The following is a 21,919-nucleotide window of genomic DNA, read 5'->3' on the forward strand; positions in this document are numbered from 1 at the left end:
TATTATACGCTAGAAACTAGACCAAAAAGATTTATTTATTTTTGCAGTGTCCCGCTTCACAATTCTGGAGAAAGAAGGAATGAGGGCATGAATACCTGAGGCATATGAGGAGCAAAACAAGCCATAAGTAGAAGAACAACAGAAAAAGTTTGATGACAACATGGTGTGGCATGATACTATCACATCGGCAACAAAATGTCAAGATGAAAGTGACGTGACTGTGACCCAGAAACACTTAGATAAGATTGCAGTGCTCCTCTCTGGCTAAAGGTTCAGAGAAAGGCCATTGTGAAACACTCCTCCCTATACCTTACTGCATAGACAGTCCAAACCACAAGGCCTTCATGTACACAATGCAGAAAGTGTTGCAACATTCACCCATCTGATCTCGGCTGTCAGCAGCCTCTCGGGTTGTCTGACTGAGTGGGTACGCAGAGCCGGAGGCTGGCGCTACTTAGCTGTCGGCATCAGCTAGGGGTGCCAAAGCGGGGAGATGGCGCAAAAGGGAGGAGGTGAGAGAGGAGGAAGAAGAAGAGCGTGCAGCACTCGCCCAAAGGTCAGAGTCCGCTGTGCCTAAAGCGGAAAGCCGCTGAGAGGACAATAGTGATGTGTGGGGGAGGAAGGAAGGGGTCCGGTGGGTGCACTGTGGGGAAGAGGTGAGAACAATAACAAGAGATGGTGCGCTCATAATACAAGCACTATACAGTAGGTCTGTATAACAACGTGATTTGACTCCCAAATAACTGTAATTTACCCTTTTGGCACGTGGCCTCTCACATTAGTTCAAGCTGTGATGAGAAACGAGTGCTAAACATGTTCCGTTTATCATGCATCATTCAATGACTCATCAAATAGAGAAGTAAGCTATAAAATATGTTGAATTCCTGTAAGCAGGACCTGAGGTGACTAAGCTCAATATCCTGTGATGTAGAAGGATGGTTGCGTATTAAAAGAGGCCGTTGTGACACTTGACGCCTACTGGGTCTTGACTTAAGAGAAGCAAAAGCAAAAGCAACTGGTTTTGCACGCAAACTAGAAGGTATTGGTAGAAACACGAAATGAAGGAGAGAGCATACGGGAAACAGTAACTGCAGAAAAAGCAGAATCCACAGGTGGAGTAGCACTGTTGCTATCCTGCAGCCAGAAGGTCATGGAGTTTAAATGCAGGGGGTCTGTCTGGGTACTCTGGCTTCCTCCCATATTCCAAAATTGTTGTACTTTCTGTTTGTCTCTGTGTATTCCTGTGATGGATAAACACCAGCTTCCCCTACACAATAATGCCTATCCATCCATTGTCAAGACCTGGATAACTTCAAATCAAAAATGGAAGTGCCATAACATTCACCAGCTGAATAGAAGGAAAACTGAAAAACATATTTTTGGACTGCAAGAGGAACAACCACAAGTCATCACACAGCTTCATTTATTACAGATACAGACCAGACCTCTAGTGATGGATTCAGACCTGATCCTCCAGAGACACATAAAGACAGTAACCAGTAATATAGATTTAGGTGTTAATTCCAAAACTTTAATTTAGTTTTGTTTTAGTTTTTAAGTCATTCAGAAGCTGACTTGCTGGTGTGCTTCAAATCAATTTTCTGCTGCATAACCAATGTGAGTTTGAGCCTTAGGTTGGACATTCACTTTGAGGATTTTCTTATTCTGAGCAGAATTTGTGATTCCATCATTTAGCGCAAGCTGACCACATCCTGAAACTCCAAAGCAACCCCAAAGCATTGCACTACCACCAACATGTCTACATAGTTGTATGCCAAATGTAAAGGAATTTGTAGGGATGGCAAAAACGTGGTTCTGTTAAAACAAAATTTGTATTAAATTTTTCCTCATTCAACTAATTTAATGTACTCCCATAAAAGCTTAAAATTTTTTTCTTTCAAAATTTACAGTGTGATAGTGCTGAGAAAGCGCTCCTGAGACGTTTAATACAGAGAGAGTGCCTCAGCTGGAGCTGATTTTGGCAGTTTGTGCAAGACGGCGAAAGTAACTTCAAACAGTTCCCTCAACCCTCTTTATCTTTCTGCAAAAGAATGGATCAGTTTCAGTGGTTTCAGTCGAAACCACCTCCATCTGGCTGCTTCTACAAATCACACACTGAGCAATAAATGTTCCTCTCAGTAGGCTGAGTTAGAGTTGGAACATCTGTGATCAATTTGACCTATTTTAGTCAATCGTGAGTTGCTGGAAAAATTTAACAAAGGTTCAGAGTTCAACAAAATGCCAAAGAAGTAAAAAAAAGTGAAGAAAAAAGTCTATATTTATTTTTCATTGCAGGATGAACTCCATGATGCCAATTTTCTTTTTTAACATATTATTAAGGAGTTCTTCTCAATCACTTAAGGAAAAATTGAAGTGTTTTACAGGTTATTTCCGTTCCATATCAAAATGTAAAAAAATGCTTTAGTGTTGAGTAGTGCTAGTGTTGACACAAACCATAACACAGAGGTTATTTTTCATATAATTTACAGTAGTAAATGATATGCTTGTGCCGGGTCCTGAATGTGATATGAACACATATATGACTAACAGTCATATATATATATATATATATATATATATATATATATATATATAATCTAAAGACAAGTTGTTAGTGATTTTTTTATTCTTAATTTCTTTTGGAAAGTTAAGTTTCTTCTGTCAGTAGGGTCAAATTTACAAGGACATGGGCCCCTGAGCTGGAGCTGGTGTCCAATCCACTACAGAAAAATTATTTTAGTAATGCAAATTACAGTACATTAGTAGGTAAACTGATGCACTGCAGATTTAATTCATCCTCTAGCCCAGTGGTCCCCAAACCGCCTCCACATTTGGTCCGGCCCCCTGAACAATACCAGAGAGCATTTAGATTTTTTTCATATACCATATTTTCCAGACTATAAGCCGCTACTTTTTCCTAAGCCTTGAACCATGTGCCTTATATGTGGATTTTTTTTTTTCAACCACCAGGGAGCTCTTTAGCAGGAAGTGAATCATTGAAAGTCAAAATTGGAAATAAGAAATTGGAAATAAAAGAAAGAAAGCGCCCATTAAAACTATAGAAAACGGAATTAGGTTTTAATAGGGAAGTGAAATTTGAGAATGTTGTTGATCAGTTAACTAGCATTGAAGAGAAAAAGAAGATTTTTCATTTTTTAAATAATACTGGGATCATTATGAGAATTTGAGGCATAGATATTAGGATCCAGGAGATGACAGTAGTGCAACAATAATGGATGCAAGCTGCCATTGAAATGGCAATAAAAGTGCTGATGAAGGATCAGCACTTTTACTGTTACAGTTACCGTTCGGAAACTACCGTAATCAGTCCAGTAAAATCTAAACTTGACAACTTTTCTTTTTCAACCGTAATGAATGTGATATTCAATTGGCCTGTTATGACTCAAATTTTGGGTGTCCGCCCCCCTCTGCTGCTGCATCATTGTGGAAAACCTAGAATGGCAGAGGTAACTGCGGCTTACAGCTCGGTGCAGCTTATATGTGTATGTTTACTGTTTTTTTTGTGTTTTTTAACTTTGGGGTTGCGGCTTACAGTCCGGTCTGACTTATAGTCTGGAAAATATGGCATTTATTTCATAATAGTGTTATTTCCTGGATTTTTTTTCTGCAGAGAACCCAGAGAGGGTTATTTGATTGTGCTTTCTGGAAAACAATACATTTTTACATTTAGGCACTCGTGCAATCATCACACTTTTTCTGTTACAAACTGACTCCAGCCCCCCACCAGATAAGGGAAAAGTTATGTGGTCCTCACAGGAAAAAGTTTGGGGACCCCTGCTCTAGCCTATAACTCAATGTTTTTCTCCCAAAAATATCCACAAATATCTGAATATTGTTTATGTTCATAAAAAATCCTAAATTAATACAACTCACATGATTTGGGCTAATGAGTTTTATATAAAGTGCAATGCTAGCAAAGCACTCATTCATTAAAAACAAAAATTCTTTTGCCAGCCCCCAAAAACAGTGGCCCTGGGCTACCACTACTTTCTAAAGTCTGGCACAGTCCATCTGTTCCCCTTATGACTTCATCACCCTGCTATACATACTACCATAATCTTTTGTCTTCCAGCTCTCCAGTTTAAATAGGCTTCATTGAGTAATTGTCACTAAACATGAACAGATTATCTTCTTATTTCAACCTTTCAGTATAAAATAACAACTTCAACACTATAAAAAAGCTCTTCACTTATTTCTTTGCAAAATTGTGCATGTTGTACAAATAATGGTTCAGATAGCTGCTTCTCTAATCTCACAGGTTGGTGCTGTTTGGCTTAACACACAAGTTTGCACATTATATTGAACTCCTTTCATTTGTACCAACCCTGACACTAAACTATCCATCCCTAACTGTTATCTTTACAATCGGAATTTAAATATATTTCACATCTTAGCCCTGAACCGAAACTAACCCTAAAAATGACAATGCAACAGGACTTGGCTTTAGTCCCTTTAAGGATGGTCAATCCAGAAAATGACATGAAAGGTCCTCAACAGCCATATAAACAAGTACACACACACACACACACACACACACACATTTTTGCGTGGCTGTCTTTGTGGGGACTTTCCATTGACTTCCATTCATTTCTACAGCCTAAACCTTACCCTATTTCTAACCCTAGCCAAAACTCAATTCACACCTTATTCCTAAGTCTAACCCCTGAGCCAAGAATAGCTTGTTCCCTTGTGGGCATCAATGGCTTTTGTACCCACAAGGAGCAGCTGGTCCCCACAATGTAGTATGTGTCAGGAAAATGGTCCCCACAAGGTATTACAAACAAACACACACACACACACACACGCACACACAGAGCAAAGTTACAAGCTCTGAATGCAAAGCAACACAGATGATTGCACATCCAAAGTAACTCAAGGCGTGAATCACATGGACTCTGTGTGTGGTGTGGTGTTGAGGTGGGAAGCCGGACCTCATTTTGTGATTCCCTCTTTTTTTTCCATTTCCGTTGGCAGCTTTTTTAGTTTCTGGTAAATAATGCCTTTCTCTCTCTTTCGCTGGATTATAGATGATAAACAGCAACCTTTACTTCGTTTAGTAATTCAGCTCAAAACAATTGAAACTACTGCTAATACATTATGTGGGTTTGTTACAGACAGTCATACATTTAAAGCCATTTAACTGAATGGTCTGATGAAACTAAAAATATAGCTTTGTTGTACAGAATGAGCAGTGTAACATTTGGATGGCGAAAAGGGATTATATTTAGAAATATTAAAGCGGTATTTCAAATAATTTGATAGGCATGAGAGAGTGGATAATTATTTTAAGCATACTGCCATATTAGTATCAGGATTAGATGGAGTTACCATCTCAATTTTAAAGAGAAGAATAAGAGAAACAGTAATTTATCTCTGAATTAATGTGGGACAATATAAACAGGGCTGGTCCAACGTTGTATGGAGCCTTTTGCCCAATTGGTTATTATTTGAGGAGATGAACAAACCGAGCTGAAACACAAAGAAAATATTCAACTTATAATGTAACTATGGTAACACAACAACCAAGATTATTTTTGGAGTTTTACAAAATAAACCTACCAATTCCTTTTGATTTTAAATTTTAAACAATTTTAAATATTTTAAAATATTTCAATTTACGGTATTCTCATTCTCTATAAATAAAGTTAGATCCATTATTCAGGCATTTACAGGATCCTCCCTGATGGTTTTGGAGCCCTAAGAAGCAGCTTAGTTAGCTTATGCCTTGGGTCGGCTCTGAACATGTGCGTAAATATTTGGTTAAGTGTTGGCATTTGCAGTAAGTTCTAACAAGGTGAGGCACTCAGTGCCATATACATGGTTACACAACCAATGTTTGGGTTTTCATCCATATACTTTGTGCAGTGACTGCTTTTTATCATCCAAAACAAGCAATAAATGCAGCTCCAGTCCAGGATTTATATCTAGACTTTATGGGATTAATTACTGCAAGAATCTAAAAGGGAGAAAAAAAAACCCTTCAACAAACAGGATGATTGTTTCTTTTAATAACAAGCCTTCCCCACAAAGACAATAATCTGATTATTAGCTTCTTACCGGAACTAAACCAAAAATTGACGATCTGGTGATAATTTAACGATGGAACTTTAAAAACCCAGCCTGCGGTTGACACAAAAAAAATGAAAAAAGTATGACAGCATGTTCTCCAAGCTGTTGAGCAACCTAAAAACAAATTTCCTAAAAAAAAATGTTTTAAAAGTGTGAACATTTTCTCCAGGAATTATGTTTGTTTACAAAAAAAAACAAAAAACACGTGTATGTTTATTAAAAACATAAGTGTCTGTTTCTAAATTGCTGTATTTTATTTTGAATGCTTATCTCAATAGTCTGATTAAAGAAATTTTCTCAACTATATCGTGGACAGGTTTATTTTCTCTAATAAAAGTCGCACCACACAAGGAGGAAATAAATAAACACTGCATAGCAACTGAGGAGAAAAAGTTTCTCACCTTGGTTTCATGTTCTTTTGGTCAACTGAGGTCATAAAGAGATGATAAAACCACCGGAGAGGTGTAACAACACAGAGCAACAGGTTATATTTCTTTAGAGTATCACACAAGACACCCAGCAAACATTACATCAAGTTTCAGGCCAAAAACAAACCCCCTGCCCCAACAGCGCTTAATATTTAGAGAACATGAAAACAAGAGGTTAAAAATGCTCATCTTAACAGAATTACAGGAAAGCAACTTTATATTTAACGCCAAAGCCACAAACCTTTAAAAATTACAGCATGCTATAGAAACTTAACACATTGCAAAAGAACACTTGAACATTTTCAGATTTTCAAGTTAGAAACTAAACAGGATTTTATGAGGTAGAGCAACACGTTTCAAAAATCTGAAATCCTGAGTTTGTACGCTAGGAAATTTGTTGCAACTTTTAAGGAATTGCAGTTTTATTTCTGTTTGTAGATCTTAAGATTAAAAAAACTTTTGCAAAGAGAATGAATTTTTTTTCTATGGAGAACTTTGGAAAATTATGTAAAAACAGCAGTTTCTATCTTAATGACAATAAAATTAGCTATAAAAATATTTTACTGGAGGATTGGGTGTCATTCTGTTATGAGAATAAATTAAATGCAGTTATTCTGAGAAAATGGGTAAAATGTTTTGCTGAAAATTGTGTTTCCCACCCACTGTTTGCACAACACTGTTAGTTTATGATATAAATCCATTTAAGATTAATTAAATTTAGCAGTTGTTGCATTACAAAATGTTTTAGCAAGGTTCTATAGGTCAAAAAAAAAAAGTCCAAAAGATCTCCATTCACTATATATAAAACATCCCAAAAAGACATCCACCGATTCTTTCATTTTGCTTTATTTGACAATTTTTAGATCATTTATTTCCTTTTCTTACAATAACCACATACAATGTTTATCAACTGGCTAAAATAATATAAAACATTACTTCCACAGTTTATTTATATTATGTACATGCACTCATATTTAGAGGCCCACAGAAAAGAGAAAGTCAGGCCTTGGTTTATTCACAAGTGCACTTTCTTCAGTCCGTCTTTGCTGCAGAGAGAGGCCGTTCCGACGGGGATCCTTCGGAGCCGGTTCGGACTTGTTTTTTCATAGACATGGAAGCATTGTTGGCTTAGAAATGACCGAATGAAAGTGGCCAACGACTAACAGTCACCGCTTTGCTTTTTGATTTGTTTTTGTTTTATTTCCCTCCACACAATGGAGCTTATCTACATGAAGCTACAGTATCTTGGAAGGGGACGACACACCGATAACGAATGATTTCATCACTTTCAGCTGGATTCACAATGAGAATCTATACACCAAGTGTCTTGAACTGGAAAAACAGAGGAGTGTGTGGAGAAAAGACTCGACTCTCTCTGCTTTTTCTCTTTCCTGAGCCAAGATATACTGACATACTTCCTTCTCTGCCGATTTCATAACAAGCATCAGGATTGTCTTTTTCTTTTGACTCCAACCTGACCGGTGTGTATAATTTCTAGCCTTATCTCCAGCTGTAGGCACACTAATGGACACATAAGCACACTAACGTCTGAGCACTGATGGTTGGGATGAAGGTACACCGTATGAAACGTCCTCCTTTACTGCAAAACAAAACCAGCTGAGGATTTCAGAGGATTTAGAAATGGGTTCTTATTTGTACAGCTTGACGAAATGAGTGAGCTGAGCACTTACGCCAACGCTAATGCATTTAAAATGCAAAAATATTTATTACATGTACAATCATTTGTGTTTTTGTAGGGACAAAGGAAAAAAAAAAGAAAAAGAAAAGATGGTTTGCATTTCACCTGTGGGACAGTGTAATAATACTTTAAACAGATTCTTATTGGAGTGGTCCTTCAGGTGCTTCCTGTCGCCTCCGGCTCATCCTCCCCTCTATGTGGGAGCAAACTTCCTGGCTTGTGCCCTGACCCGTTTCTCATAGTCCATCCTGTTCTGACTGAAACACAAAAACGCAAATTAGACTTGAGCGATATTTTAAAAAAAAAACAAAAAAAACATGCATAATTGAGATTAATGCAGATTTTCCTCCCAATTTTCTTTGCTGTCCGTTATTTTCCTGAGGGTATAGAGTTGAGGAGGCATGGATAAATTTTGCACCCATTTTTTGGGTGCATGTTTTACAAATAATCCACATCTTTAAGAAGAAATGTTCAAATATAGGAAACCAAAATGACTGACTTCCACTCTCCTAAAGAGTACGTTTCCAGTGGTGGTGGTCCTGAAGCGGGCCGACTCACACACTCACCAGTAAATCGTGTAGGCCTCTGCTTGTGCCGGGTCCTGAATGTTGGGCTCGTTCAGCAGCTCCTGAATGCCCAGCAGGATCTAAACAGAAAATGTTCTGCACTCAATACATCTAAAAAAACCCAAAACAACTCTACTCTTTTTTTTTATTTTTTTTACTTTTTTAAAGAAATTTATGACATGATCACACACATTGACGGCAGGAAGCAGTAAAAACAACGTTAGTGTGATTTTAAACTCAGGGGATTTCCATCCTTACTTGATCCTAGTTGCTTTAGTTTAGCCTTCCTCTTAGCTTACTGTCACATTTGCCCGTTAACTGAATATAATATGTGATTTGAAGCAAGTTGTAGATTATTTTCAATCTAACCTCTTAAAATTATTATTGTTTTTAGTTAATTACTTGTAGTTTGTTCATCTAGTCATCACTGTCACAAAGGAACTTCCCAGCTTGAAATAAACTACTTGTGCAACCACACACACACTTTCTCCAAAATACATGTTCTAATTAAAGGCTGCATAAATTAAAAAAAAAAAAAATCTAAGTAGCTTTTTACTTTGGCACAAAGGCAACTAGAGTAGCTGGTTGTCAGAAGAAAAAGCAGAGAAGCAGCTCCGTTATGCAATAGGCTGTTGCTTTTTCCACTTAATTCAACCTTATTTGCACCTTGTTGCCGTAGCAGCCAGACTGATGCAACACACCGTGCCAGAAATACTCAACAGACTTTTTCTACGAGCGGATAGATAATGCAACATGCAGCGTTTTTAGGGTGGAAAGTTGAACGAGTTTTCTAGGACAGAAGTCGGACCGAGTTGCATCGTCTCTGCACTGCTCCTCGTTTTAGCTCGACGTTAGCAAACGGTATCAAAAAGCATCAAGTGGGGCCGTCTTTATTTAAGCATTCTGACACGACGCAGAGCAGATTTGAATCGTTTAATCCTCATACAGGAACACATTTGCTTTCTGCACAAAGTGAAATGTGTAAAATAAATCTCATTAGTTGTTAAAGATGTTTATTTGGATTTGTTCACTCAGTTGGTAGTGGATCAGACGGCGCCGTGGTGAAGCAGGCGCGTCGTACTGTAAGCTGAGGCTAAATCAAAACCGCAAACACAACTAAATCTTTTCTTTTTTTCCAAAGACACCAAATTGTTAATTCGATTAATAAAATCTTTAAATACAAAAAAAAAAGTAATTACCAGGAGGTAAGAAATGCTAAGAATAAAAACATTTAGTCAACTGAAGGAAGTCGCAGCAATCCAAACCTGCTTGATGGTGATGGCCGGCCGCCAGTCTTTGTCCTCCTCTAGGATGGACAGACACACGGTGCCTGATGGGTAGACGTTGGGGTGGAATATCGGCGGCTCGAACTTGCCTAGAGAAACAGCAACAAGTTTTAAAAAATACGAGTCGGCCTGTCACGATAAATTTTGCTGGACGATAAATTGTTCCAGAAGTTATTGCGATAAACAATAACATTGTTGCTTTGAGACCATTTTTAAGTAATATGATGGTAATAGCAAAAAATAATAATGCAAGAGCACATTCTTAAACTTTAAATCCAATGAACATTTGACACAGGAACTGGAAGACATTTTAAATATTCAAAATAAACTAAACAACAAATAAAACGAATTTTGAAGACTTTGAAAGCAAAATTGTTCTTCAAAAAAAAGGTTTACCTGAGACTGAAGCATCAAACTGAAGACTTTTATCATCCAGTTTTTGGTAGAAAGATGGAAATTATTGAGTTTGTTTTACTTCATCATGCAATTAATTGACTTATTGATTATTGTGATAGGCCTGAAAATGAGTTCAAAATACTAAAGTCCTAAAAGAAGCTCACAAAATCGATGTAGTATTACAGCATTACCCAGCCACCAATAAGTGATTCACACAATGTCTCTAAAACAAGAGTAGATCTGAGTCAACTTGAGCACCAAGCCTTGCAGAAAACCTTAAACTTTACAAACTTTTCACGTTACAATGGGTTTTATCTGGCCTTTATGAGATACACCAACACAAATTAGCAGTTGATTGCGAAGCACATCTCAGCTTCCTTCCAGGTGAAAATCCGATTAAAAATCCCATTAAAATTCGTGGAAGTTTGTGAAAAATCTGGAAAAGTTTCAGAGGTCTGAATTCTTCAGCAGAGAGCTGCACTTCTTCTAAATAAACCATTCATCCTCCAACATTATCTCTATTAAAATGAGCTTCATATTTCTCACGACCTCCAAACTCTGAGACCTTCTGCACGGATGCAACATTTAAAAAAAAAAAATGCATTTCATATGCACGCAACGTGTTATAGGACAACTACAATGCAACTCTGGAAACTGATCCCTTAATAAAAATATTTTCTAGATTCTCATTAATCAAACTCTTTGCTGTAGGGACAACATCTCAAACCATGTGGTTCAGTCAACCTGCGTGGTTTGCACCAGGTAGCGCAACAGTTAAACTTTATACACAGGTTTTTGTGGCCGGCACTATTATTTCCTGAGCTCTTCCTGCTTCCTTTTTAAATAGCTGGCTGTTTGTGCTCTTTAGCGTGACATTATCTATGCACGGAGATGCTAGAAGAGAGCGACTCACATTTGGGTGGAGAGGACGGGTAGTCGTCTTTGAACAGCATTCGGAGCTTGTAGAGTCCTCCCTCCCACAAGGTCTACGGGATGAAAGGGGAAGCAAAAGAGTTTCTGAGTAATTCATCGAATGTTGCGGCTTTTTAACTCTGAATCTCACTTCATGTCCAAAGCTGGAAGAAGCATCGGCTTTTAAAATGCAAAACTGAGTGGGAAGAAGTTGAAGATTTCCAATTTTGGACACAAATGTGAAAGAATGTGTGTTTGCTAAATATTTAAAAGGTGACCTACTAAACTTGAACAGATTAGGGTAGGCCTATGGTCCATACAAAACAGATTCATTACATTCTTTTTTTTTTTGTTGCACAAAATCATCCTTAGATAATTAGATTTTAGTCTGGTAAGTTCTGCCTATTTTGAGGTCCTGGTTTAGGGTGTCTTGTCACTTTAAATTCAGATAAGCTGCTGCTGGTCATGCCCCACAACTCAACACTGACACTCGCATGTGAAAATGGCTTGAAATATGTGTGTCGTTTTACAACCGTGCATCTCTGAAAAGCAGAAGTGGAACCTCCTGCAAAACCAACAAGAATGCACCAAGTGGTTTCTGGATGTTTAGCCCACAGCACTTGTCATTTCCAGCAGCCGTTGTACAAATCATACAGCGGTTAAACCTACTGACCAAATGTCCTGGAGCTCAGCTGGGGTTGCTAGGTGAGGGAGTAGTGTCCGGTGATTTGTGATGTTGCAATCGGAAAATTTTTTAAAAGGCTTGTTTTCCAGACGCCAAAAAACATTAACTTATTGCCAAAAAACAGCTGAGTGTTTCTAGTTTTGTTTTTTTAAGCATTTTGTTGTTTTTAGGAAGAGTAGAAACCCAAATTGAAGTACAAAAACTTGCACAATGTGAATTTCGTATAATAGGTCAATTTTAGAGCTATTCTACATTTTGTCATTACAGTTACAAACCTGATGGGGTTTTAATGATAGACCCACACAAATTTTGTGGGATAGCATGTTCATGATGATGTGAAGTGATAAGCTTGGAGGCTAAAAGTCTAACTTTAGTCTTATATGCTTATTTAACTGGTGGCAAAATGCAAACAGAAAATCTATCTCTCTTCCATACAAGGCCAGATTTGAGGAGTGCCACTATTTGTCCTGTCAACAGAAATGCATGTCATGTTTTTCACATTCTTACTTGAAAAAATAAATAAATGAAAGCATGCATACTTGACATCCCAGTGCACAATAATGTGCCACTTAGTGTTGATCCATCACATGAAATCCCAACAAAAATGTGTGGCAGCAACAGTGGTCTGCACTGCAAAAACACAAAATCTTACCAGATAATTTTGGTCTGTTTGCCAGTGCAAATATCTTAGTACACTTGAAATAAGACGATGCTTTTCAGCAAGAAATATGAGCTTGTTTTAAGCCAATAATGTCTTAATATTGATGAAGAAGTACTTGTTCCACTGGCAGATTATTTCACTTAAAAGATGGGAGAAATGAATAGCTAAAAGTGAAATAATTTGCCAATGGAACTAGTATTTTTTTCATCAATATTAAGGAACTATTGATTCAAAACAAGACCCTATATCTTGCTGATAAGTTCTTTGTAAGTTTTTACTGACTTATTTCAAGTGAACGAAGATATCTGCACTAGAAACTAGGCCAAAATTGCTTGGTAGGATTTTGTGTTTTTGCAGTTTGAACACTTTGCCAGACAGAGCATGTAAAGAACTGACGGAAATAAATGTGGGAAAACTTTGTCTTAAATATCACCATACCCCTTTCTTTCCAGGGATGGCACACTCCCAGTTCATGAGATTCATGGTTCCATCTGGATTCTTAGTGGGCACAGCAACAAAACCCTGTTGGTTTAGAGAAAACAAAACCTAAAATGTGATTTCTTTTTTTTTTTTTATTAGCAGACATTGTCATGTAGAGGCGGTATTTTAGGATAAAAGCGTATTGTTCACGCTGCTGCTTACAAATGGGTGGTCTTTCCTCCAGGCTTTGCGCTCCTGGGACAGCCTGCTGAGAGCAATGCCAGACATGATTGCTCATCAACGCCACCTGGTGGTAGAATCAAAACACAACATCACTGTTCACATCCATAAAAAAGTTATTCACCCATTAAATGCCTGTTTATGGTGAATCTCTACAGGTAGCGACACAAACTCGCTTAATTTTGAATTGTAAGAACTAAAATTTGTTAACAAGACAGTAGAAATAAACATAAACGAGCTACCATTTTCCTTACTCGTCACAGAACCGAAACTACAATGTCCGCTAGCGGCACACAACATACAGCAGTGTTTTTACTTTATCACATCATTTCAATAAACTTACGTCTTATTTGTTTTATGAGGGAATGTAACAGAAGATCTTAAGCTGGTGGTAGGAGCAGTTTGTTTGCTGAAATGATGCTAACGTTAGCTCCGTAATAACAGAAACGGAAAGATAAACAATTCAACGCCTAAAATCGCACCAACGGCGCAACTTAGAGCACAAAAAGCCGAGCCGAATAAAACTTCTTTTCTAATAAGAAAACTCTGTTAGCTTATATAACACCTAGTGACAAAATTATGGGCTACTTTTTAAGAATAGTTAAAACAATGTAGCGCTAAAACCCGTTTTAACAGCTAGCCTTCAGCAAGAAAGGACCCCAATTTGTTTATTTCGTAAGGACCTTCAGGCAGTGATTAGGACGCATGGTCCGCCATCTTTTTTGTAGTTCTTTTTTTTTCTTTTGCACTCATATAAAATATAGAATTTACAATATGACAAATAAAATTTCTACAATCCTCCCAAGACTTATTTTTAGTAAAAAGAAAAAAAAGCAAAACTATTCATATGTCTTTTGAAAAGATTAAAAGTTTATAACTGAAAAAATTCACTTGTAACAAGCAGCTGTGGTCAATAAAGTCTACATTTCTGTTGTCCTTAAAAAGTAAAATATTTTAAAGATCTATAACCATAACACCCTTACCAGATGAATCTAAGAAATATTTTAGCCACTTGTGTTACTTCCTGTATCAATAGACGTACAAGGAAGTATTTCTGGAAAGAAAGAATTTGCAGCTCCCCCGAGGAACATTATGTGGTGTGAATGTGGGTTTCAATTAGGTTTTAAACATAACAAAGACCTGGGAATGGGAACAGAGAAGTTTCCCTGGTGATATTTTGAATTATGCTGTGGGATCAGCTTCCTGAACAGTTTCTGAATAAATAAATAAATAAATAAATAACTTTTTAAAAAAATGAGATTTAAATACATTTATAAAAATTTATTCTTATTAACAATACATTACATAAAAAATAGAGTTATACTTTAATGGCTTTGAGCTACAAAAACATTCTGCAGCAGAGTGCTTAAAAATCAGCTTATATGAATGTCATCAAGCTTATTTGCTGGTTTTCTTCAGTCCACCATGATTCCTACTTATTCTGATCTGCTTGCATTCATTCCAGCAGAACACAGCACCACATCAATGGTGGCTACAGAGAACAATTTCACACATTATTTCACATTACTTTGAGAGAAGCATTATAATTGTTAGAAAACTAAAAGAAGAAATACTTAATGGTGAGGTAAATTGTAGAAGTTTAAGGCACTGAGTGGCTCTTGACACAGCAGCATCAGTTGTGAATTAAGACTTTAAACACCGATGGATGGGAAAGCCTGCGTTATTTTGTTCGACGTTCCTCATAGAAATACCTGCATGTACTTTTCAGTTTCAATGTTGAAACCAGATGTTTACATACACCGTATAGGACGAGAACTTTTTACAACTTTCCTGTTTAAAGTCAGCCGGAATTACCCAAATTATTTAGTCTTGCCAGATTAATACTTTCTTTAAATGTAAAAACAACAACAACAACAAAAAAACAACAGAGTGGCGTATCTTTATACCATTTGGTAAAGCCGAAGTATGGAAGTGGGAGAATCACGTTGCAGGATAGATTAGTCCACTTCGCTGAGCAGAAAAAATGATGAAAAGTCATATTTTAAAGAATTAGTTAGGAAGTTAAAAATTAGACAAGAAAAAAAAGAGAGTTTTTCTAATTTAAAACGACCGGTTCCAAAGTAGGCTGCGTACAACAAAGTTAATATTTTGCCGTGGACTATCACGTTGCCCTCATATCAGTATCACAGAAAATTTCTGAGCAGAGAGCAAAAGGTGTGTGTTATTCTGAAACAAGCAACACATTTCACACTAAATCATAATTTAAAAGGCAATTCCACTAAATACAAAGCAAATGTGTGTGCACACTTTTTGAATAATCTGAAAAAAATTAATTTAGGTAATCATGACTGACATAAAACAGGCAAAGTTTAGTCTGATTTTGTGTCAGACTGAGAAAAAAAAAAAGATACGCATGCCTCTATGCAGCGCATACAAATATCTTGTTTCAACTGTAGTCTTGAGGAACTCAGTGATTCATTCACATTCATTAAACATTCATTCAGTCATCATTCTACCGTTCATGTAGTTCTATATTAGATTAGAAAATGAACTGTAGATTGGAACCTTTAACAGTTTCCACTGAAAGTGTCCAACCAGATCAGACCTTCTTTCCCTCCCCCTCTGAGACAAAGAGCTCTGGAGGAGCCCTTTTGAAAAACTCTATCCAGGATCCGTCATAAAGACCAACCCCAGAGAAGCCAAGCCGGTGAGCAGCCAGGATCACGTGACATGCTGTGATTCCCAAACTGCAGGAAGCCCAGAGCGGCTTCTCCAGGTCCACCCCGGCCTGCTGGAAGACTTTGGCCAGCTCCTCGGTGCTGTGATATTTTCCAGAGGAATTCAGGAAAGATGTGAAGGGGACGTTGATCGCCCCTGGGAAATGCCCCGGGAGGACGTCTGAAAAAAGAAGGCAGGAGGGGGGTGGGGTTTTTTATTTATTATGTTTTTCAGTGATAGTGTTGTTTTCATGCATAGATTTTATTCTTACTTAAAACGTTTGTCTTTATCTGCCTATATGGATGTACTACCACTAGGGGTTATTTCTGATATTATGGAGGTATTTATGCAGGTATGGAACAGGTGCCCTGCAACAAACTTTTTCAAGATCATATTCAAAAATACTGCAGGTCATCTTTCAGCTTAACTAAAAAGGGGAGACATGAAATTATTCACATCTTTTGCATAATGTTTCAGGCGAAAATTTTAATTTTATGTGGTAGAGCAAAACAAAGTGTTGTAGTTTTATAACTTTACCCATCTAAGAAGTTGCATTTTTGAACTGTGTTGTAATGTAGTTGAAGTTTAATTGAATTTAATACAGAGCATTTCTTTAAGTTTTCAGGTTTTGTGTTTATTTCTGGACTTCTAGACCATTGTAGCATGTGCATGGAGTGAAACCTTTCCATTTTAGCGCTGGCTTTATGTTTATGGTCATTTTCCTGCTGAAAGACAAACCTCCATCCAACTCTAAAGTGTGAGAAATACACTCCTCACCTTCTTTGGCTTCTGGTTCAGTACCCCGGAACCGGCCACCAGACCTGGCGTCCACCACCTGGACCTGCTTGGTCTTGATGTTCTCCAGCACATCTTCATAGCTCTTCACCCAGGACTGGTTCAGGCTCGCCTGGAAGTCTGTCTTCTCCGGTTTAGTGTAGTCGGAGGCCACCGGGTGACTATCAGCCACCCAGTTTTTGAAGCCTCCGTCCAACACAGACACCGAGCTGTGCCCGAACACCCGGAACATCCACCACACTCTGGGGGCGCTTAACGAACCGAAGCTGCTGGTGTCGTAGACGACGACGTGGGTGTCGTTACCGATGCCGAGGTCTCCCACATACCGGGAGAAGTCGCTGGCGGTCGGCAGCATATCGTCATACTTTGAGCTCTTGTCGCAACATTCGTTTAAGTCGAAAAACGACGCTCCTGGTATGTGTTTCTGACTGAACCCGTGTCTGTGGTTCCGATTGCGTCTCGGCACGTAAGTTCCATCCAGAACACGAAGTTTTGGGCCGACGAGTTTAGTTTTGGCAGCGTTAGCCAGCCACTGAGCGGAGACCACAGCACCAATCTGAGCGACCATGATAGGAGGCTGAATAAAATATTTCAATGTTAGCTAAGTGGCATTAAGTTGGCAAAAGTAACGGTACACGTCTGTTATCTCAGACGTCAATATGGGTTATCTGTCACGCTCTGGAAATCAGTTATCATTTATTACTGTCTGGTGCATTTCTGACCAAAGAAAATCACCAGCGCCCCCTACAACAAGGATGTCCAAACGATTGGCCATGTCTGTCAAAATTGGCAAATTAAACCCCCTAAAGCCACAAAAATCTTTTTTTGAATTAAAAATAAAAATATTTATATACAATAGTTTTATTTCCACTCCTCTTTATACTTTTAGATTGTGAGCGCTTAAAAAACCGGTCAAATTCCTTGTTTGTGCTCAGTCTTGGCCAACAAAGCTGGTCTACATCTAATAAACAAAACAATCAACATTTTAATAAAACGAACCAAGGTCGTCTTATCTTTAAACCTATCAGATTCCTAAATAACACTGAACCAATCAATAAAAAAGGTTTTGTTCAAAATGACATAGGCTTTCTAAAACAAAGACAGTTTACTATTTTTGGGTGTTGATTGCTCTGTACATACAGATTTTTTTTTCCCCAAGATTAATTGGATATTGGTCAAAATTTGTTATTAGCATAAAAAAAGTATTATTTATCAAGCCATAATGACATCCCTGCAGCACAACCACCATTTTGCTGAAGTCTGGATGCAATGTCTGGTTCCTGCCACAGATAGCAAATACAAACAAAAACATTTTAGTATCATCTGTCCAGAGCATCTATTTCCACATTTCCCCTGCACAGCATGTGCTAAACCAAATACTGTACTTCCTGTTGCTTTTCTTCTGGTCACTCTTCCATAAAAACTAACTTTATAGCTGTTCCCCATGTTCGAAACTTTTCAGGACTTCAGTGAAAAGCTATATTTATAAAGAGATTAAATTACACACAGATAAACTATTTGCTATCACATAAATCCCAATTAGATTGAAGGTTGTGATTCTAACGTGCTCACAACAGAATATATTGCTATAAAGTCAGACGAAGGTCAGCAGTAATATGAATGTGTGATCATCAATTTTAATCACACATTAATCAAAATTCACACATCAATTCTGACTCTGTTGAGTCCTTAAATACAGCAAATTAATATCCAAATCTTTTGAGGTAGAAAAAAAAATACAATGTTGGATTTTGCTTTTTAAAACGGGCTTAAAATGTGGAACATTCTGCTACCAATGACATCACTGCAAAGACAGTTTGAGTTTTAAGACGCTGCCGGAGGAATCTAATAAATGTAAGATAAACATGTTTCTCTTAGCTCATTCGTTGAGGTACAAAGAATTATATCTGGGAAGAATTAATATGCAGCTCCTTAGAGGAGCATCATGCGATAGGAAATGGGATTTGAATTAAAAAAAGTTCTAAACAAAACGGATCATATGAATGGAAAGAGCCTCATTTTATTGGACAATAAATAAAAACATTCATATGATGCCGTGGGATTTGTACAGATGGCATAAAGCCATAATCAGCCGCCTCTTTGCTCACATTTGTCTGTGTTTTAATTGGTCGGACGCTTAATGTATCATTTTCACTGTGCAGTCACGTTCAACTACAAAAGTGAGCAGCTTAAACCTTTTTAAAAATGTACTACAGGCAGTTATTTGAAGAAAATCACAAACAATAAAATGTGACAATTCCTTTAATGCTATGATCTACAATTAAAATGCATTGAGTTCTGCGACAGAACACTTGACATTTACCAGTTTGCATAATTTCTCATTGAATCATTACATTAACAGTAGTATAACAACAGACTGTAGCACCATAAGATGCATGCAGATTTAAGGCACTTTGGCAGTTCAGTTTTCACATTATTGAGCAGTGATACATGTTGAAACACATTATTTAACATGTAATATGAATCATTTTCTTTAATTTTATATTAAATCACAAAATAAAAACTAGAATATTTGCATAGCAAAGTGTGAGATTCTCTGAAATGATTTCTTCTACAACTCTTAAAATCTGCGTCTCTCTTTAAGTGAAGTTAGTCATGATTCATCAAAGCCTTTCATATGCTCATCCCAGGACAAACCTCCCAATACAAGGCGAGTATTTTAAGCTTCTCCACAGCAAAACGTTGCTCCCATCCTCAAAGAGTGACCTGTTCTCGATTGCACCTGGCTATCAGTCCTTCTTTCCCTCTGAGACGATGAGCTCTGGAGGAGCCCTTTTGAAAAATTCTCCCCAGGACCCGTCGTATAGACCAACCCCAGAGTAGCCAAGCCGGTGGGCAGCCAGAATCACGTGACAAGCTGTGACTCCAGAACCGCAGGAGGCCCAGAGCGGCTTCTCCAGGTCCACCCCGGCCTCCTGGAAGAGCCTGATCAGATTCTCAGGGCTGTGGTGCTTTCCATAGGAATCCAGGAAAGACGTGAAGGGGATGTTTATGGTTTCAGGGAAATGCCCAGGGAGGATATCTGAGCAGGGAAGACAGAGAAGTGGGAAAACGTTCCCCCGGTAAATGGTGTTATTCACAAAAAGGCATCAAATGCAAAAATGTAGGCATTATCGCTTTTAAAAATACAATTAAAAAACCCTGTAATACCATTCCGGCCTGGGCTGCATCGCAAATTTATCGTTATTGTAGTATTTACAATATCCCAAAGATCTGCTGGGACTACATTAAATATTAGACTTTAACATAAATATGCAAGACAGGTTTATTGTTTTGAATAAAACCATATTGTTGGGATTTTAATAATTTAGAAGCTTTTGTTCCAGTAAATGGATACGTTATCACGATCTGGGGTTTATGTTTGCAATGAACACAAACATATATGTTTATTTAACTCAAGTCTTGGGTCATGGCAACATTAACAAAAGTTAATGTATAATGTGCATGCATGTTCCATATTGTGGTGCCCTAAATCCAGCTCACACTGATATTTAGAGCAGTCAAATGTCTGCTAAAGTTTATCCTTCTTCTTGGTTTTCCACGTAAGTAATTTACATTTATGGCTTTTGTGACATGTAAAATATTTACATTATCTGTATCATCTCCTTTTGTAAAAGAGGTACATTTTGTAAAAATGTAAAAGAGTTTAGCTTTGTGAGCTTTAAATGACCTTAAGCTTGACCTGTGTCCTGTAATCTTTAACGAGCAGCCAGTTTGTTAAAAACTTTCCATAAACTGGCGTTTATGGAAAGTTTTGTTGTTTTGCTAACCTTCTCTGGGTTCTGGTTCGGTACCCCGGAACCTGCCACCAGACCTTGAGTCCACCACCTGGACCTGCTTGGTCTTGATGTTCTCCAGCACATCTTCATAGCTCTTCACCCAGGACTGGTTCAGGCCCGCCTGGAAGTCTCTCTTCTCCGGCTTGGTGTAGTCGGAGGCCACCGGGTGACCGTCAGCCACCCAGTTCTTGAAGCCTCCGTCCAACACCGACACCGTGTTGTGCCCAAACACCCGAAACGTCCACCACAGACGGGGTGCGGTGTACGAGCCGAAGTCGCTGGTGTCGTAGACGACGACGTGGGTGTCGTTCCCGATGCCGAGGTCACTGACATACAGGGAGAAGTCGCTGGAGGTCGGTAGCATGTGGTCGTACGGGGAGCTCTTATCGCAGCATTCATCTATGTCGAAAAACGACGCTCCCGGTATGTGTTTCTGATTAAACTCCTCTTTGGCGACTCGCTTGGTTTTTGGCAAGTACCAGGACCCGTCCAGAATACGGAGTTTTGGACCAACGAGTTTGTTTTGGATGGCATCTGCTAGCCACTGAGCGGAGACCACAGCAGGAGTGGGATCCGCCGCCATGTTGGAGAGGTCAAAATAGGCTGCAGAGATAACTCGTGTCCCGCCCTATTCTTTACCAAACAAGCCCATCCGCTTATTATAAACATTTTTTTGAAGACAGTTAAATCGTTTTAGTCATATCGTTTTTTGGGTTGCCATATGACAATAAACTATTATTATGGCTGTCAGCTGTCAGCATCAATAAGCATTTGTTAAAAATGGTACTCCATACAGCTGCAAAGACAACTGTCTGTGAACTGTAGCCAAAATACACAAATGTATCCGTTGGTTCTGCACTTTGTTCTGTTTGACTTTTTGTGTTAATTTCTTTTCATTTTTTGTATCACTTGCCAAGAGACGTATTTATTCAGCTTTTCTTATGTTAAAAGACTCAAACCACATATTCAAGGAAACGTGGAGTTGAATTTCCAACTAAAAATAAACTAAGATCACTTTCAAATATACTAACATTTGAAAAATATGATCTTAGTCCTTATTCCTGACTGATAAAATTACTGACCTAATCAAAACGAAAGGACAGCTGAAGCACAAGCACACATCACAAAAACTCAAAACAAGACCATTATCTATTAATTTGAAATTATGGATTCATATTTTTAAGGTTTATTTATTTAAGCTTTCACCTTAGAAACCTGCTCCTTTTGCTCAAGTCCCAGCTAATGTGACCTAATCCTCCATA

At 38.1% G+C, this 21,919-nt stretch overlaps 3 protein-coding genes across 3 annotated transcripts; all 3 read right to left on the bottom strand.

The window, feature by feature from the left end:
* Positions 1–7,348: 7,348 nt before the first annotated feature.
* Positions 7,349–14,054, bottom strand: LOC103468487 (SUMO-conjugating enzyme UBC9-like). The gene is made up of 7 exons (XM_008415603.3): positions 13,727–14,054; positions 13,366–13,450; positions 13,162–13,245; positions 11,379–11,451; positions 10,049–10,158; positions 8,784–8,863; positions 7,349–8,474 (listed from the first exon to the last, which is right to left on the bottom strand). The coding sequence occupies exons 2-7, from the start codon at positions 13,429–13,431 to the stop codon at positions 8,411–8,413; spliced, it is 477 nt and encodes a 158-aa protein (XP_008413825.1). The 5' UTR covers positions 13,432–13,450; positions 13,727–14,054; the 3' UTR covers positions 7,349–8,410.
* Positions 14,055–14,649: 595 nt separating this feature from the next.
* On the bottom strand, positions 14,650–17,566 carry LOC103468488 (3-mercaptopyruvate sulfurtransferase-like). The gene is made up of 2 exons (XM_008415604.3): positions 16,840–17,566; positions 14,650–16,242 (listed from the first exon to the last, which is right to left on the bottom strand). The coding sequence occupies exons 1-2, from the start codon at positions 17,423–17,425 to the stop codon at positions 15,944–15,946; spliced, it is 885 nt and encodes a 294-aa protein (XP_008413826.1). The 5' UTR covers positions 17,426–17,566; the 3' UTR covers positions 14,650–15,943.
* Positions 17,567–19,101: 1,535 nt separating this feature from the next.
* LOC103468489 (3-mercaptopyruvate sulfurtransferase-like) lies at positions 19,102–21,277 on the bottom strand. Its single transcript, XM_008415605.3, has 2 exons — positions 20,649–21,277; positions 19,102–19,900 (listed from the first exon to the last, which is right to left on the bottom strand). Exons 1-2 carry the CDS (start codon positions 21,238–21,240, stop codon positions 19,608–19,610), a joined length of 885 nt encoding a protein of 294 aa, XP_008413827.1. The 5' UTR covers positions 21,241–21,277; the 3' UTR covers positions 19,102–19,607.
* Positions 21,278–21,919: the final 642 nt, after the last annotated feature.

The sequence above is a fragment of the Poecilia reticulata genome, chromosome 8 (assembly GCF_904066995.2).
Source record: "Poecilia reticulata chromosome 8, P_reticulata-male-v2, whole genome shotgun sequence".
In the NCBI taxonomy this organism is placed as follows: Eukaryota; Metazoa; Chordata; class Actinopteri; order Cyprinodontiformes; family Poeciliidae; genus Poecilia; species Poecilia reticulata.

Bases quoted from the DNA above. Each gene is read 5' to 3' on its own strand.
- LOC103468487 (XM_008415603.3), bottom strand. From the start codon at position 13,431: ATGTCTGGCATTGCTCTCAGCAGGCTGTCCCAGGAGCGCAAAGCCTGG. The intron at 8,864-10,048 runs GTTTGGATTGCT...TTTTCTGTTTAG, and splicing joins CGGCCATCACCATCAAGCAG to ATCCTGCTGGGCATTCAGGA. The intron at 8,475-8,783 runs GTGAGTGTGTGA...TTTGTGTTTCAG, and splicing joins GAGGCCTACACGATTTACTG to TCAGAACAGGATGGACTATG.
- LOC103468489 (XM_008415605.3), bottom strand. From the start codon at position 21,240: ATGGCGGCGGATCCCACTCCTGCTGTGGTCTCCGCTCAGTGGCTAGCA. The intron at 19,901-20,648 runs GTTAGCAAAACA...TTCCCTGCTCAG, and splicing joins CGAACCAGAACCCAGAGAAG to ATATCCTCCCTGGGCATTTC.
- LOC103468488 (XM_008415604.3), bottom strand. From the start codon at position 17,425: ATGGTCGCTCAGATTGGTGCTGTGGTCTCCGCTCAGTGGCTGGCTAAC. The intron at 16,243-16,839 runs GTGAGGAGTGTA...TTCTTTTTTCAG, and splicing joins TGAACCAGAAGCCAAAGAAG to ACGTCCTCCCGGGGCATTTC.